This window comes from Thermobia domestica, chromosome 5, assembly GCF_964235325.1.
Source record: "Thermobia domestica chromosome 5, izTheDome1.hap1.1, whole genome shotgun sequence".
In the NCBI taxonomy this organism is placed as follows: Eukaryota; Metazoa; Arthropoda; class Insecta; order Zygentoma; family Lepismatidae; genus Thermobia; species Thermobia domestica.
In genome coordinates this window covers 121,793,617-121,812,867 of record NC_137458.1, presented here as the reverse complement: position 1 = coordinate 121,812,867, position 19,251 = coordinate 121,793,617, and the positions used below count along the sequence as shown (strand labels likewise).

Sequence of the window (19,251 nt, the reverse complement as noted above, 5' to 3'; positions counted from 1 at the left end):
GTGAAACAGTCGTGTCCAGACCTCTGATTAGAACGCAAATACGAGAACCGGATCGAAGTTGGGATCTAACAAGATCCGAATCCGGCCATCCATATTCCTTACTGCTAGTTTATATTAATTAAAAGAATGCGTGTGTGTATCATCAGATTCTGGCATAGAAATAAGTCGTCTAGAACCACCAAATTTTGTACACAGATAGATCTTACCACATCTAATCGCGTACGAAGCCGACACGATGGTGATCGAGAGAGAGGGTCAGAATTTATAGTTCGTAAATGTACAATGAACTAATCGTGGGACGTAAAACTGAAAGATTTCATTTCATATGTTGCCTGTGAGGTAGGGAACCCCACTGTTTTCCTTTTGTGCAGGTCGCATACCTTTCAGATCTACATTCCTGTTTGTGTCTCATAAAATCTTTAAAATCGTCCATTACAATTAGGCATGCACCCTCACTTTTTCTCTGTGATTTCTGCTAATTTTTTTCATTAAAAAAATTCGTTGGCACATCCTTGTGTTATTACAATATATTCCGTCTTTCTCTTAAATCGGACCCGTGACCTATAAATTCTATCTATCTTCCCTTTTAGAATCACTCTATACTATTATATTTGCTTTTCCAATTTCCGAATAGAAGATACCATATTTTCCGCCTCGAAATTCCCCCACTACTTTCTTAGCCAAATTCGTATATTGTTCCTGAATCTAAATTTTTCTTTAACCCATCTTTCAAGTTTACCTTGTTTCATGTGAAACACTTAATTATCATATAATTCGATTCGATATTAAATGATCATTTCAAGCATGGGGATTGGGCAGATTAGTGCCAAAGACAGAATTGCCTTTTATAAGTTGTATTATCGATTGAGAGGAAAGGGTTAATAAGAATTTGAATGCCAGACTATGTACCACTAGCTCAGCCTTAGAAGTAATTCTCTATTGTAGAAGTTCTTTTAAAAACTACATTAGTATTAGGTTACTACAAACATGGTGTATTTGCATTAAGTAGTTTGTTTTAAATAGATATTTGAGAAATACAACTTGAGTGATTTTGTTTTTTTAGGACTCATTATGTCTGAGGAGGCCGAACCCTTCATTATGGGGCTTGGAGGTGAGTTGGCGATGCCATTGCATCTTCAGAGACTGGAAAGAAGTCTTAATGTGGAACCATTCTTGTCGTATGTCGAACATATCTTTAATACACCAATCAGGTAAGAGAATAGTTTATACTGTATAATAGAAAACTGTATTAGACCAGTACTACAGATAACTAAAACAATCTTCTTGTAGAATTCTAAAATACTACTTTAATAATGTTAGAATAGTGCCTTCATTTTTATGCTTATTAAAGAATCAAATTATTATTGATCAAACATGGTGAACAACTCTTATTAAAATTGTACTTACGGTTTATTACATAAGAGTTTGCAAGCCAAATTAATTTCTCTCAGTTTAAGTGTGTTGTCTAATGAACTAAGGGGTCAGATTTTAAATTTGTAGGTCAAACTATACCAAGATTTTCTAAATAAAATTTACCTTTCATCAGTTCGACCTATTGAGTTTATCAGTGATGTGAAATGACAAAAAAATCAAAGCAAGATACCATAAAAATAATCACCAGCTTTATAATTTACCACTTACTACAAATAAAGAAAAAAGTCATAAAGATACAAGGGGAAATCAGGTGAAAGACTACAGGAAATGCGTAAGTTACGAATACATGAAGAGCTAATCAACGATGATGTAATTCGGCAAGCAATAGTACTTTTCTGAAAGGATGTGTGCTGATAGCAGTAACTATTTGCCGAAAGATCACAGTAGAATGAATATAAGGGGGAAGGTTGTTTGGGTAAGTGCAGCTTTAATTGAATGTTTAATATTCATATTATTGAATCAAGTAGCAGTAGTGAACGATTATTTCTCAACGAAATTTTAAAAGGTTTTCCTACACATAAGTTCTACACCAGTATTGATCAACATTAGTAAAATAAAAAGTATGTCATATGTTGTAAGGTATGAATTTATATTATGTACTATGAAGTATAACAAAATCACTAATACATTCTCCACACGCAATTGAATAAAATAGGGCAATGTTCTTACTTCATTTTAGCAGGACTAAATAAATTCACGGACCACCGTACAAAACTACTTTCTGAAGTGTATATAATATATATATAGTTAGTCTGTAACAAAATAACTGCACCACTAAAGAAATTTAGACGAACATTGATATATGTTTAACTGTCAAAATAATCATGTACTCTACAATGTCGAATCGAGTCTCAAATTGTTGCTCGGTGCTGGTTCATGCATTTTTGTTGTATTTTCACTGCTGTCTTAAGTTTTACTTTACCCCAACAGGTGGCTCTAATATCTTTGTGGAAATAACTAATGCCTATTAATTAGATATAGTCTGTTTAGAAGTGGACATTGTGTGGAAAATCGTTGTACTAGGCTTATTTTGTTATTAAATAGTGTTCCAAGAGTATTTTGAGTTACATTGCGTATTATTATAGCAAGTTCGTGCAGTAACTGTGACCAGTATACGTCATGGGTAAAATAATAAGCGATACGTCATGACGTGAGGGATGATATTTGCTGTGGGCAGTGGCTTTTCGCAGCAGCAGATAGCTGCAAAAGTTCATGTGCATCACACCACGGTAGGAAGAGTTCTTAAGAAGCAAACTAACCATGCCACGTCATCCTTGAGAAGTAATGGTGGGAGAAAGCCAAAAATAGGTCCACGTGTTGTGAGGAAAATAAAGGCAGTAACCTTAAGCGATCTTCTACCATGACAATAATTGCTCGAACTGTTTCTAATGATGTTGGTGTCACTGTGTTCCACATGGCCATTGATAAGGCGCTGAAGAAAGAAGAAATTTCCAAGAAGAGGCCACGGAAAAAGCTCACTCTTGCAGAAAAGCACATCAAAGTGAGGAGACAGTTTTGAGACAACGGAAGAGTGATTGCGTTTTGGTAACACAAAAGTTCAGTGCAAGTGTTATGGTGTGGAGTTGCTTCACCTTAGGGATGGCCAGACGGATCCGGATCCGGAATTTCGAAGTTCAGATTCGGACTCCTGTTTTGAATATTTTAAGCCTTAGATTCAGACCCAGAACTAAAATATCCATGTGTATAAAATATATATAAAATTTACTAGGTGAATTTGATCTAACTCAGTTAGAAGACAATTCAATTTAAATGACAAAAGATTACATCAAAATCTCATTTTCACATTTTTCGGAGTTAGACCACTGTTGCGCACACCCCATCATTTAGTCTTTAGTTTATCTTTAAACGTACTACAAGTATGCCACTTTCATCTCAAGTCAGTAGTTGTATAGATCTGCCTTTTCTTATATATTAATCAAGTTAGGATTAAAATTCGATTGTATGTGAGACCTATAATAATATTTTCAGATTGAGTTATAACGTTGAAAAACTGCATAGTAATGCTGCATATTTTCTTTGCCCCACATTGGAAATTAATGTAGTCTATCTTATACAGTCGGCTCTTATAATTAATCCAATAATCTAAACTCCTGGAGCATTACGCTAAAATTATGAATGTACTTGAATTTTCATCATTATTTCTATTTTTTTGTTATTACTAGCAAAGTAAATATCATAAGCGGTATTTTACATAATATATAGACGCAGATCAGTCAGTTGATTGATTAAAGTTTACCGCAAAGCTATTACATCTCTAAGACACTGGCGGTCTTAGAACAAAATCCATGGCTTTCCCACAAAATCTTAAATCTCTCTACATAAAAATGGTAAAGTCCTGAGTGACTGAGTGAGTGAGTGACAGATCACCGTACAGGCCAAATCGCTTAAGCTGGAAACTTAAAGTTTGGACAGTATATAGGATCTGTGACGTAGGATACCACTAAGGAAGGACTTTGGGAAATTCGACGAGGAAGGGAGAAATGGGGTGGAAAATATTTCAATAAAATTGCCATATCTCCGAGATTCTTGACGTTAGATACTTCAAATTTGGTATTTAGGTTTCTCATTGAAAATAATTTGATACGTGTTTAAGTGTTTTTTTGATATTTAAATTAGAAGGGACAGAGAAGATGTAGAAAGTAAAAAAAAAAAAAAAAAAAAAAAAGAGTTGGAAATTGCAATTATGGCAACTAGTATAATAATATGCCTATATCTCGGAAACGAAAAGGGTTAGAAACATGGAATTTGGTATTTGGACTCCTCACTTAAAATAATTAGATACGTATTTCAACGTTTATATATATATATATATATATGTGTGTGGCCCAGAAAGGAAGAAAATTAAGTGGGGATTACAATTATTGTATTAATATGTTCAATCCTTTAAGGTTATAGACTTGAAATTTGGTATTTGCATTTCTCATTGAAAATAATTTGACATGTGTTTCAGTGTTTTTTGATGTTTAAGTAAAAAGGAAAAGAAAAGAGATGGAAAGGAAAGAGGGTGGGGATTGTAATTATTATAATAACATGTCGATATCTGGGAACCTCTGAAGGTCAGGAGCATAGAATTTGGTATTTGGGCTTTTCATTTGAAATAATTAGATATGTACTTAAGCGTTTTTTTATGTATGTCTTAGAAGGGAAGAAAAGGGGCGGGAAGAAAAAGTTTTTGTATCTCGGAATCCAGGAACGTTAGAGAAATGAAACTTGTTATTTGAACAAAAAATCGTTATGTTTGTAGGCGTATGATGTGCGAGGCCGTAGACCGAGCAAATGTGTGGGCTGGGGAGAAAGCCTCCGCGTACTCGCACTGAAATTCGGTATATCTCGGGATACCGGAATGTTATTACATACAACTTGATATTTGAACTGAGATTCGGTGTGGTTGTAGGTTTACGAGGTGCGAGGCCATAGGCCGATCAAATGAGATATCAGAGGGTCTAAGAGCGAATCCCCAAACATTTCTTTTTAAATTGATTATGATTAGAGGCTTGTGGTGCGAGGCCGTAGTAACGGGGGTCTAGTGGCGAAGCCCCCAACTAGCCGCACTCTAGTAAGTATATAAATGTATTTACGTAATGACTGGAAATTGCATGTATACATGTGGACAAAATTGCATAAGTAGCCACGAGAAATGACAATCCTTTAAAATAAAAATTTTATAAAGCCAACAAAATGTACTCTTGAATGAGTTATGTTTGTGCAGGGGCGAATCCAGAACGGACTCCTGGAGGGGGCGGTTGGGGATGCTAGCCGTGAAAAATTACTTAGATGATCTGAAATTGCCACAAATTACTACTAAAGTACACTGTTAATGGTGCCGCTGGATAGGGGCGAACGACTTTTCGCCCTCCCCCTGGATCTGCCTATGTGTTTGCATGAATGATATAGCTCCTTATACAACCTATGCAGACTTATTAGTAGTGGATTACTAATTATAAAGATACGTATTACTGCCCGAGGCTGCATATGGTATTTTGTATACACATACTGCTACATTAATACATTAATTTTGATACATTAATTGACATTTAGAACTTTATCTCCACTACAATTCTTAATTCTAACTGGGGTGGTACGGTCACAGAGAAACGTATTTTTAAAGAAAGAAAAAAGAAAAGCTAATCAAGAGCAAGAAAATGAAGTTGCTCCTTAATTTGATTTGATCTGTATTTTATGGGCTGTTCTATTAGCTATGGCCTAGCCCATCACGACAAGGAAATGGCCTCATTCAGAGGCCACAATAACTCAGAAAGAATTAGGAAAGTAAGCAGCTTGAGTCTAATGAAGAAGTTTGGGCTTGAGACTAAGATTTCATCTCAGCATTTGACTAGTGTTACAGAAAACAAAGGATAAATTTCCATCAGGACGACCGCTTTAAAAAAGATTTACTACCATCTCGATTGAGTATTTCCACTAGAATCGAATCTGACAGTGAGATTGCTCTCACTAAAGTCGACAGTTTTAGTCAATCAAATTTGGAGTAATTGTGACTATTAAGGCACAAAAACCAAATATCAACAGAATGAAGAGAACGCAAAGCTGTCACACGATCACATACCACAAATGTCTTAAAATCTTATTTTAAGCATAGGATTGAAAATCACTTTGTCAATAATTTCGAAAACTTTGCTGATTCGGAACATCCGAATTTTCTGACACGAAGTTTCGGATCCGAATCCAAGATCCGTTTTTTTGGATCCGGATCCAAGATCCGAAATCTCGAATCCGGATCCAGTGTCCGGATATCGGATATCCGGATCTGGCCATCCTTACTTCACCTCGACAAGGGGACCGCTTTTCATGTGAAAATTTAGATTACTTCATCTTTCAAGAGCATAACGCTCTATGTCGCACGAGTAGCTAATACCTGGTGTTCTAAGATGGGCGTTAACCGCTTGTGGTGGCTACCGAACTTCTCTGATATGAATCCCATTCAGAATTTATGGCTTCTCATGTCCCGTTGGCTTCATGGAAAAACCGTTAGGAATTCAATAGAGCTCCTCGAAGCCGTTGTTGCCGTATGGTACCACGAAATAGAGGTTAATACGTACCAAGCAATGATGTACAGCTTGCTACTATACTAAATTCTGAGAGACATTTGTAGGAAAATGAACTTTTTGTGAATGTAAACATTCATTAGGACTTTCATTAAGTTTTGTTCATAATAATAATTATTGTAAAGTCATATTTTGTAATACGTTAATAATGTTACTTTATTCAAAAGCAGCACACCGAGATTATTTGTATCATACAGACATAAATTATGTGTACAATTAGTTTGTAAGTTAATAACATACATACCAGCTAAGACCTCCGATAGATGTAACGTTTAATATTAACAGTATTATTTGCTGTGAATCATTAAAAGCACAATATTCTTTGTGTTGGGTTAGGTGGTGCAGTTATTTTATTACACCCGCAAAGGTATCATTTGTGGACTTTTTCATGAGAAGTGACTTATCCCATGTTGTAGGATTATTAATAAAACGTTTATTTACGCAATAGAAACGTAATCGCCTAAGTCAGTTATGAGTAAATCGTTTGAAAAGAACTTAGCTTCAAGAATAAACTACCTCTTTTGGATTATTTTAAGCCAAGTGAGTTATGTCACATTATCAGATTATAAAGAATATATTTAATTATAAAATATGAAAGAATCGCCATGGTCGTTTTTGAAAAAAAAAAAAGTTCGGGGAAAAACTCACCCCCAAAAAGTAAACTTCTCCTTGTATTTTTTTTTTTTTTTTTTTTTTTTTATAGAATAAATAATTTACACTGTATCGTTAGCTTGTTAATGAAACATTTATTTATTAAATAGCCTGAATCAGTTTTGAGAATATTATCCGAAAAACTCCCCTTCAAGTGTAAACTACCCCTTTATTTTTTCTAGAAAAACTAAATATACCATATTATAGAATTGTTAATGAAACATTTATTTATGACATATGGGCAAAATTGTTAGGGCCATTTTCGAAGAAATCGCAAATTTTGATTTTCACCCCTCAGTAAACTATCATTTTTGGTGATTGAGATAAAATTAAAAAAAAAGAAAAGTAATATTAAAAACCTGCAATTAAAATTTGGTCTCGATATGTTAAGAACGAAATGGACTAGGCGAATGAACGCGTTTGCATCGTAAAGAATAAAAATCCATTAAATCCGTTTTTCGGTATGTAGGGGTCATGTAACGGCATAACTTACACAGTTTACGTAACATTGTTAGGGGTAGAATGGAATAAAGTAGAAACGTTTTCAAAATTTTAACTGGAAACTAATTAAAAAGAGACTGTTGGAAAGACATAGGCGCAGATGAGAGGACAATATTAAGATTGATCTAGCAGAAATAGGAATACAAAGTAAAAACTGAAATTAGTTGACCAAGGACTGTAATCAATGGAGAGCTTTTGTGAATGTGCATTGAACCTTCGAATTCGAAAGATCATACAGTTAGTTAGTTAGGAGCCATGAAACGTCTGCATCCGTTGAAATGTCAAATTCGATATTTTTCACGATCTCCTATCGTCGCCTGAAATTAAAAATAATATTGGGACGTGTTTACACAGCACTCCTTCTCACCTCATGAAAGTAACTCGAGTTTAATTCTAGGCATCAATATTCAGTTCTGTTTCAACTCGATCGAAGCGCATTTGTGTTGTGTCAACCGTTCTCTTAGCTGTGATCCTTGGTACCCACCCACTCCGTCAGTTGCGCCAAAGCTTCAGGGAACTGGATCAAATCAAAGGGTACTAAATGGAGAAACTCTGTTACGAATTAGACGGTTCTCAAGGGGCTGCAGCCACATGTGTACAATGCTAAAAGAGCGATTTAGTTGAAAATATGCGTTTCCATGTGAGGAAATAGAAGCTTCCTGCCTATGTTCAATGCTAGTAGAGCCGGTTGTAGCTGGTATGCAACTATAGATGTAAACTGCTCCGTTTCTTTCGATTTTTACACAAGAATTCATGATCATCATCATAGGTATTCTGCCTTTATTGGCAGGTCACTTGCCGCAGCTGAGAAGCTTCCATGCTCCACGGTCCTCCGCTAACCTTTTCGTCTTCGCCTATGATCTTTCTGTTTTAATATAATCCATTAATTGTAGTCTCCTTCGCCCCCTCCCTCTCTTTCCCGCCACCATACCCTCTAGGATGTCCCTCATGATACAATCTCTTCTTAGGCAATGTCCCAACCAGTTTCTCTTCCTCTTCCTAATAATATCTAGAAGTGTTCTTTTCTCACCCACCATTTCTAACACTCTCTCATTCGTTTTCCGCTCGACCCAACTAATTCTTTCCATTCTTCTCCACACCCACATTTCGAAGGCTTCCAGTCGATTTTCGTCACCTTTACGTAATGTCCACGTTTCCGCCCCATACAGTACAACACTCCACACGAAGCATTTTATGAGTCTTTTTTTCAACTCTTTGTTCAAGGTCCCACAAAACAGACTTTTCTTTCTTTTAAAGGCTTCTTTCGCCATTCCTATCCTTGCTTTTATTTCACGTTCGCATTTCATGTCATTACTAAGAATACTACCCAGATATCGAAAACTATTCACTTGTTCTATTTTCTCCTCTCCTACTTTTATATTTGACACAGACCCCTTCGTTCCAATCACCATGGCTTTTGTCTTTCTAACATTTATTTTCATCCCATATTCTTCAAAGCCCTTTCTCATTTTTTCTAACATTTTATTGATTTTCTTTTCAGATTCTGCAACAAGCGCCATATCGTCTGCAAATCTTATACATCTAATCATTCTACCTCCTACCGAAATGCCATCATCATCATGTAGGCTCTTTTTCACTATTTCTTCTAGATAGACATTAAATAGTTTTGGCGAGAGGCAGCATCCTTGTCGAACTCCCCTTCCAATTGCACTCTCTTCCGTCAGTTCTTCCCCTATCCTAACACTTACTTGTTGGTTCATGTATAAGTTTCTTATTAGTCTTCTATCTTTCCATTCCAACCCTATCTTTGTTAGAACTCCCAACAACAATTCCCAATTCACGCGGTCAAAAGCCTTTTCTAGATCAATAAATACAACATACACCTCTTTCCCTTTTTCTATAAATCTTTCACCGATCACCCTTAATAAAACAATAGCATCTCTTGTGCCCTTGCCTCTTCTGAACCCGAACTGCTCTTCCTCCACATCTTTATTTGTTCTTCCATATAACCTTCTGTTCAGTATTCGGAGCAGAATTTTAGCTGCATGAGATATGAGACTAATAGTTCTATAATCCTCACATCTCTTTGGGTTCGATTTCTTAGCCATCGGTATCATGATCGTTTTCAGAAACTCTCTTGGCCATTCTCCTGTTTCATATATTTCATTGCATAGTCGCCACAATTCTTTCTTTCCCTTGTCTCCTATATTTTTAATGAATTCTATTGGTATGTTATCTATTCCTGTTGCCTTTCCATTCCTAATCTCGGATATAGCCTTTTCAAACTCATCACGAAGAATATTAAATCCTTTATCATCCTCGCCTACTTCATTTTCCACTTCAACATTTAGGCTACACGGTCTATCCCTACTCTCATATAAGTCTTCAACGTATTCTTTCCACCTTCCTATGACCTCATTTCTCTCGCTGACTACCTTCCCATTCTTATTTTCTACTGCCATGATAATACTCCCTTGTTTCCTCCGAAATTCCATAGATTTCACCTCCTTGTACATTTCCTCATATTTCCCAACTCTTTCTAATTCTTCTATGTCCTCGCATTTTCTTTTGTAAAACTCTTCCCTCGCTCTGTCTGTTTCTCTTCGTAATTCATTATTTAACTTTCTGTACATCTTTCTGCCCTCTTCTGTATCAACCTGTTTCCACATCTTCCTCTCCCTCATTTTCTGCAACATCTGCTCTGTAACCCATGGTTTCTTAGCAGTTTTGTGTTCACGGTAACCTACTGCTTCTTCTGCCTACTGCTGCCTACCTACTGCTTTAATATGTTCCCACCGTTCGTTACTACCTGCGCCTATCCTTTCCTCGTTTGAACATTTTTCTTTGAATTTTTCAGCGAAAAGATTTCTTATTTCCTCGTTTTTCAACTTTTCAGTATTCAACATTTTGTTACCTACTTTTCTTCTGCCTACATTTTTCAGTTGAATATCTACTTCGGCCAGCACAAGATTATGATCAGAGAAAATATCAGCCCCGGGAAGGGTCTTCGCGTTCTTTAAGCTATTCCGATACCTGTCCTGAATCATAACATAGTCTATCTGATATCTTCCGCCGTCTATTGGTGATTTCCATGTATATCTTCTTCTCTTGTGCTGATTGAACCAAGTGTTTCCAATTACTAGTGAATTCTGTCTACAGAAATTCACCAGTCCCTCTCCCCTTTCATTTCTTTCGCCTAAACCATATTTGCCTACGATACTACCTTCCTGTTTTTCTCCCACAACTGCATTGAAATCTCCCATTAGAATTATGCATGCACCCTTCTTCTCCCTATCTATAATTTCTATTTTCTCATAATTTTCCTCTACTTCTTCATTTGCATGCGAAGTCGTCGGTGCATATGTCTGTATCACCACTAGATCCTTCGTTTTCCCTTTAAGTCTTAACATCATAACTCTATCATCAATAAATTCTACTTTCACTACCTTCTCCTTTAAGCGCTTTCCAAGAATTATTCCTACGCCATTATGACCGCCCTTTTCATTACCTGAGTTAAACATTCTATATCCTTCGCTGTTCAATACCCCATTACCTTCCCATCTAACTTCACAAACGCCTACCAAATCTAAATTATTTTGTTTCATTTCTTCTTTAAGATTTTCTAATTTTCCTCCCTGTAACATAGTACGTACGTTCCATGTTCCACTTGCCAATATTGTCTTGCGTTGAAGAGTGGAAGTATTTGGTCTAGGAATTAATTCGTGCGGTTTTACAAAAGATGGCGTAACTAGCTTATTGTCCCATAGTTTCGTTGATCCAAACATGCGTTGAAAACTACTGTCATTGAGCATCTTGTTTAGTATATGTCAGTTGCTTGAAGCGGAAACAACAACATTTTTTCTTCAACTGAAAATGGCGCATTTTGTGCCTGATAAAGTGTTTTTGCGGGGAGTTATTCTTCGTTGCTTTAACATGAAGAAAAGTGCTACCGCAAGTCATCATATTTTAGTGGAAGTGTTTGGTGACCATGCTCTAGCTGAGCGAACGTGTCAGAAGTGGTTTGCACGGTTTAAAGGTGGTGATTTCAGCTTGGAAGACCAAAAGCAATTTGGACAGCCAAAAGTTTGCGAATTGCTGCTTCAAAGACAGAAAAGGAAGGGATTTTTGCATCGAATTGTAACTGGTGATGAGAAGTGGATTCATTACGAGAATCCTAAACGAAAAAAGGCCTGGGTGAAGCAAGGTGAACCAGGTCCTTCACAACCGAAACGAGATATTCATTGTGCAAAGGTTATGCTGTATATATGGTGGGATTTGAAACGTGTGGTGTACTATGAACTTCTGAAACTTGGTGAAACTATTAATGGACACCGCTATCGACAACAATTAATGCGTTTGAAGTAAGCTCTGGCCTGAAAACGACCAGAATGGAATAACAGGCATAATAAACTTATTTATGAAGATGATAACGCTCGACCACATGTCGCAAAACCGGTCAAAACCTATTTGGGAAATGTCGGATGGAAAGTGTTACTCCACCCGCCATATTCACCAGACACTGCTCCGTCTGACTACTACTTGATCGATTGCATGAATAACGATTTGATTGGACAGCGGTTCACTTCTTCAGAAAATATCGAAAAATGGATCTTTGATTAGATTGCGTCAAAAGATGAGGAATTCTTTCGACACGGAATCCGTAAATTGCCTGAAAGATGGGAGAAAGTAGTGGCTAGCGATGGACAATATTTTTGTTAACGTATTCATTTACTTTGTTTTTGAAATAAAGCTTCAATTTTTATTAAAAACCGCACGAATTAATTCCTAGACCAAATACTATTTTTCTCGAACACTAATACTTTAAAAATATTTTTAAATTTGTAAAAGCAGGTAGTTGCGTAACCAGGAAACCTAATGCCACACCTGATCAGTGATGGTAGAAACCAAAAATAACTGTATACACTGGTCGTGATTAAGGTTTTCGGTTTAAATTTTAAAGCTCAGTTTCGAAGAAAAGTACTTAGAGATTGAGAGAGAGACCCGACATTACGTATTGTTGTTCATTCAAACGTCCTATATTATACCACAGCTCTATTTATTTATTTTTATTTTTTATTTATTTTATTTCATTTTATTTTATTTTCTTTTTTTGCCTGAGTTGAAATGGAAGGCACCACATTTAAATTTGTATTTATTGGAATTAGTAGGCAATCCTGTCTTTCTTTCATTAAACAGAAATTTGAGACATCCTTAATTGAGTACTCCGAATATTGCATGTTACTCAGTAAAAAGTAAGGCAGAAGCAAAGAGTGAACTAGGATACTCGTGGTCATTAGGTGTTTGTCGTTATACTTTTCTAACAACATTGAATTGTTCATTTCTACGTGTATTCTGTACTTTGTGTTATGTAATTAATAGAGGTCACTTTAAGTGAAGTTGTATGGAAGTCTACTAACAAATGTGTGTAATTACTGAATACGTTTCATGTCTAATTAATTTAGCGATTGAACAATTTCATCAGGAATTAATACTTTGTAGCACGATGATGAATTTTGCGTATACACTCATAGTAAAAGTCAGTCTTTTTTTAAGAAACTTCAGTAAATGTTTTGTTACATTAAATCGTATTTTATCTTCGGTGAAAAATATTTCGGTTTGTAGGATGAAATATTTAATAGTTTCAGGTAGCGCGTTGCGGAGTTTTTATGAAAATGATTGGCAATAAAATTGCGTATTTGTTTAATAAAATTCTTTCTATAAACTGCATGAGGATAATACTATGTAATTTCTGAGTGAATTGACGATTTTCATATAACTTTTGGTAAATCAATATGAACATAATGTAATTTGAGGTAGCAAGGTAACGAACACACTTCAGTTGGTATGCATTTATGATGTATAAAATGATTTCATTACATTGTACGTATATATTGTATATTAAAATGCTTTTTAGTCGAGAGTGCAATCTTTTCTTCTTGTGATATAAAGGTGGAGTTTCTGATTTAAAATAATTTTGTACTTTATCTTCTCTTAAGTGATGATTCCACAACGGATACCGAATCCGAAGCTTTGCTCACAGAGGAAGAAGATCGGGGAAAGAAGATCATTAATGGCATCAGAACATCAAAAGAAGGTAAGTATAAAAGTACTCTTCAAATTAGTCACGCTTTATACGTGAATGACGTGAAGGAAAACTCTTTACTGTTGTTGGATGATGAACCAGGATATGGTAACGAAATTCACCAGGTATGCAGAGCATTGTTGGTTAGTGTTGATTAACTCTGATTGACATCAGTTAAACTGAAAGCGTTCTTCTTGAGAGTTTCTTTAGCGGCGAGTGCGAAAAAATTTTTAAGTTCTTATCAAAACCACAGGATCAGTTTCATTAATTTTCTTTTTCTTTACCTAAGCAAATGAACATACAAAGTCATACTTGCTTGTCCCCCAATGTCCATAGTCAGAATATATTCGTTCTAAAAAATATTGTCTGAGACTGAGATCTGTAAATCACTTATCTTTAAAATAACTTAATTTTTTTTTAATAAATGCACTTAATACTTACATATTGAATATATATGTTTCTTATAATAAGATAATATCTTTAAAAATTCTATATTTTAGTTTAATCTGCACTAATTAACTTGGACATAATAACCATTGAAAGTTAATTAACTCTGGGCAAAAATGAACTAATTATTTCAATACGTACTTACTTGCTTATCATGCCTGAAATCAATACATAATTTTAATTTCAATATTTCTGTTCATACAGACAGAAAAGCTGACAAATCTAGGTTATATAACTTCAGTCACGTGAAGAAAAACAGAAGATGGCTGAAAAATGTTCTAGTCAGTGATACGTCCGATTCTTCGGACATGGATGAACCAGTTACAGAACAAGATCTACGAGAGATGTTACGACTTCATCAGCTTCGTAAGAAATTCCAGGCTCGTTTTTACTCAAATCCTGAGGTAAAGAAAACATTGAAACCATTGTATGTTTTAGTTCAGCTTTTACTTTGTGTAGAATTTCCAGAGTATGTCTGTCCATCTGCAGCACAAACCAAATGCTCAATACCGAAACGACGCACAGTGGGAGATTTCATCGATCTAGGGGAACTTTATTCAGTGTGTGATGCACATTTGCCTGTGGCAGGTTTTAACGTTCTATTCAATTGAAATATGCGATTACTTTGATAAAGAATGTTGTTTGTGTACTATTTACCAAAGAAGTAACACATGTGTGAGAAAGGTAAACACCATTACACAATTGGTGAAAGGACAACAATAAGATTGATGTGATCAGCTTATGTCTAAGTAAAAGTTTAGTGATAATGAGTACATTATATTAGATAGTCAGGACAATAAACAAGAGTCAGTGAGCACGCAAAACTGACGGGAAAAACAAGTTCATTAGTCTTATTCACTGCTCTGTTCGGAATGATCAGAGAGATCATTGACATAAGGCGCTTTTAGCAATCGTAGTACCTCGGACATTATGTCTGAACGTTTGGTTTTGGCAGGAGCACGTTTACTAGCAATATATAAATCAGAGGTGATCAGGAATCTATGAATTAAATCCGTGTTGGTATTCACTCTGGATAATTTTCTTATGAAGAGTTCCCTATATTTCTTATTGTCTTTATTTCGAGTCTCCTGTGCTTTGGAAAGCTGGCCTATTGGTAGAAATAGGACTTCGAGAACGCTTACGGGCATATGATACCAAGAATACTTTTGCAAATACAGTTCCAAAGTGCAACGAGCGCACTCACTAAATTTGTTTGTATCAATCGGAAAAACACAATTTAACCCTTTCCAGCCCAATGATAACATTTGGAATCACTAACTTTTTATAATCGTGAATCTAATGTTAATTCATGCAGTTTCCCCATGTAATCATAACACTCTTCTTTCGGGTCAGTCTCATAATTTGGTACCTCTACTTATTCGCGGTTAAGCAAAACAGAGGATCTAGGACGTGGCATCATTGCAACATGAAATACTGTGAACATATGTTTATCCAACACACAAAAAAATTCGGGCTGGAAAGGGTGTATTCTAAAATAACGTGACATTGCTTAATTAAGTGGGCATTTTACCAGCGTTATTTCGGACCATTTTTCAGCATTCCGAAAAAACTTGCGGGCTGTATTGCCATCATTGGTGTTTCCTGTTTGTTGTTTCGGCATATCTACAAATAGTCCAAGCTCACTACGAAAATTTTGTTTGGACCGTTTATTTTTTTATTCCATTATCATCCGATTTTCTTTGCCTCGTACATGCCATGCTTTAATATCTAGGCGGTAGGCAATGTAAAGAATACATTACATAAGACGCATCCAAGAATAAACCGAACAGTCCAAAAGTCAAAAAGTTCAGATCTACAGTTTTATGAGAAAGAATACCAAGCTTATTCATCTCTCTCGGTTTTGATCCACATAAATAATACGTCTGCGTAGACGCACATAAGGATACAAAATTACACACTTTTACATCAATCATACAAAAAAATAATCTTAGGCCGAACGATAAATTCCGTCACCTATAGTTATTATAATTAAGGTGAGTTTCTCGATTTGGTCTTCTATTTTCTGGACTTGGTTTTGTACAACCTGAACCGTTTCTTTTGCAAACACAAAACTTATGGGATGACAATCTGGTAGACGATGGAGCGGGATTTTGCCAAATAACACAGTTACGATTGTTAGTGACACTGTACAGTTGAATAGGGACCATAGATACACCAAACTAACTCTCGTCAGTTGAATGCTTATCTAAAAAGGTTGGCGATACATACTTTGTTGCACACCACCACAGTCCCCCTTAATTGGCGATACATACTTTTTTGCGCACCACCACAATCCCCCTGAACACCAATATTAATGTTGCGAACATCAGACAAAGTTCGAAACACATCTTGTGTTTTACTGAGTCTTCTTATGGTATCACGAAGAAGGGATTGCACCGGTATGTCAACCGATGTCTTTGTGATTTTTATTTCATCTGGATAACAACGTTGCTTAGCATCTCTAACCTTATTGTAGGATGGATACATTTTACAGCCTGCTTATTTTGCCTCATCATGCATGCTATTTTACTGTTTTTTCCAAAGATTCGCATCAACTAGTAACGCCAAAGCTTTATCTTCTGATAATTTCGCCAGAACGGGAAGTGCAGCGCTTCCAGATTTCTTGATTTTTCGTACCCCGTGTGAGGAGAAAACAACAAAACTCCTTGACGATCGCTGCCGAGTCGCGCTTTCCTCCGTAGTTTTAATTCAGTCGCCATCGTCAATTCCTCGTTGCTGGTTGATTCTATAAGTTCTTTAACTTTCCTAGATTACACTTTTGAGGTACATTTTCGGTCTACCGCATTTATTTTCAACAGAAGTATCCGTTGACAGAACAGGCGCTAAGTTGAAGTCCACTTCATTTTCCAACCATGTTGCATTGTCTTCTATCAACCTCTCCTGGTGCCGATTGGCTTTGTCCCGTTTAACCAGTACGTATATCATTAATACATTTTCTTATTCTTGCTCGCGAACTAGTGGTCAGTTCTACTACCCCGGTTTGTTCCATTATGTAATTTGTTAAAACTTCAACCGCTTTGTTGACGCATGTTGTTCCCACACATCTAATATAATCTGCCATGTAAACACGGGAGCCATTTTTACACCACGTCCTTATGTTTTTGCGCATACTTGCGCAATGTTTCTCGATTTTTTTCACTTCTAACCTCAATAAGCTTTCAGGTGAACTTAATCCGCAGGCTGAGCACCACAGAACACCTACATGAAACCTTGTTTGTAATTCACAAATTACATTTTTTCCACATGTTCACACACACACTTTTCCCACGTTATCCCCTAGGTACACTAAAATGCAATGCAAAGTTCAAGTGCTCGATCTTTCCTTCGGAGACCCACAATACTATTACAGCACTGTACTGATCACTCTGTGTAAGCCCAGCAGGACACAAGTCAAATGAACTGCTAGTACAAAGCGTACCTGTCGCAGGCTCTACACGCGTGCACTTGGTTGCCTCCTTTCAGGCCATATTTGCAACCGTTGCACGCGACCATTGCCCGAATTCATGTCAATTTCATACCAACGGCATATTTAGCTACCTACATCGCAGGTATTCTTTGCTATATTGCTTGGTCGCAAAATTTAATAAAGTTCCCTTAGATCGATGAAATCTCCCACTGTGCGGCGTTCTTTTTAATTTTCAACTGTTAACGTGCTTCATTCCTGTGAGCAACTTCTGCGATTGGCTTCTCAAGGAAAAGATACATGGATAGGAATCCAGAACAGATAGGTTTTAAGTAATGCAATTTAAAACCGACCTTAAAACAACAAATTGCTAACAAGTTGCAAAAATTAGTTTGTTAAAAATTATGCAAACCGTGATTGATTTGTGTGAATATGACGTTAATGTGTTGTCTATATCCATGACAGAAAGGAACATCAAAATTCGAGTCACGGAGCTATACAAAATTCCAGGAACAAAAGAGTACATTTATTTCTGGTCTTGCAATACATGTTTTGAAAATAAACGTAAAATTTCGAGGATCCAAATTTTACAGAAATCAGAATCACGAATGTAAAGAAATGCTTCTAAATGTTACTGTATGCGCGTAAAGACTCCTTCCTTAAATACAGATAGGAAAATTTAAACAGCTTGGGATTAAATCAGGAAATTTAACAGATAAAAGAATTCACACGACGTATCTTCTCAGAAATATTTATTTCAAAATAACATAATAAGTATTGTCGTGGTCCACTATCCATGTAGTGATTTCAACCGGCTCGGCTCGATCCCTGAACCATCGGCTCGAGCCGGCTCAGTTGGGGGAGCCATCGGCTTGGCTCGTTCGGCCCAAGTTGGGTGAGCTGTTGGCTCTGCTCGGTGGTGACTGAGCCGTGAGCCGAGCCGCTCGAGCTGTTGACAACACTAGATTAAAGTTGCTAACTACGTGCTACGAAATGTTAAAACAAAAGCCCAATTTTCGAAGTTGGATTATGTGAAGACAAACAAAATGTTTTATATTTGAGTTTGTAGTAACTGATTTGTTAATCAATCTCTTAAATCAGTGAGCACTAGTTGGATCTCTGTTGTATATATCATTCAAGGAACTAATTAAATAATAGTACAAATATGTAAAAGTTCGAGTACACCTACAACTATTATTGTTAACGTCGTGTAACAGCATCTGTGTAGGTTTTTTTAAAGGTATCCTTTGGGTTTATCTAGAGTTGTTTTGTTTTATTACTTCTAGCTATTTATCAATAACTGAAAAAATATTTCTAAGCAAACTTGTATTTTTCTTTGTTGTTAATCAGGACGATGTTTCGCCCAACCGGCTCGGCTCGGTTCACCTGAGTCATCAGCTCGAGCGACTCAGTTACGATGAGCCATCGGTTCGGTTCGGCTCGGCTCGGCTCAGATGAGCCATCGGCTCGGTTTGGCCCAATGAGCCGAGGGCTCGAGCCGGCTCGGTTTGGTGAGCTGTTGGCTCGGCTCGGCTCGGTGGTGACTCAGCCGAGCCGCTCGAGCCGTTGACAACACTATATCCATGTTCCATTTTTCCAAGCTTCCGGTCTCTTTTTTTCTCATAGCCTTCCTTAAACGTCTAATCACTTATAAATAATATTCTTCG

At 36.5% G+C, this 19,251-nt stretch overlaps 1 protein-coding gene across 2 annotated transcripts in view; it reads left to right on the top strand.

Annotated features, from left to right (window-relative positions):
- The window catches only part of Ino80 (chromatin-remodeling ATPase INO80), a 196,354-nt gene that overhangs the window by 19,866 nt on the left and 157,237 nt on the right, over window positions 1–19,251 (top strand). For both annotated transcript variants that reach the window (XM_081759007.1, XM_081759006.1), the window contains exons 2-4: window positions 1,064–1,211; window positions 13,628–13,725; window positions 14,365–14,564. In XM_081759007.1, coding sequence (XP_081615133.1) covers window positions 1,072–1,211; window positions 13,628–13,725; window positions 14,365–14,564 — 438 coding nt within the window. In that variant the 5' untranslated portion in view covers window positions 1,064–1,071. The remainder of the gene's footprint in view (window positions 1–1,063; window positions 1,212–13,627; window positions 13,726–14,364; window positions 14,565–19,251) is intronic.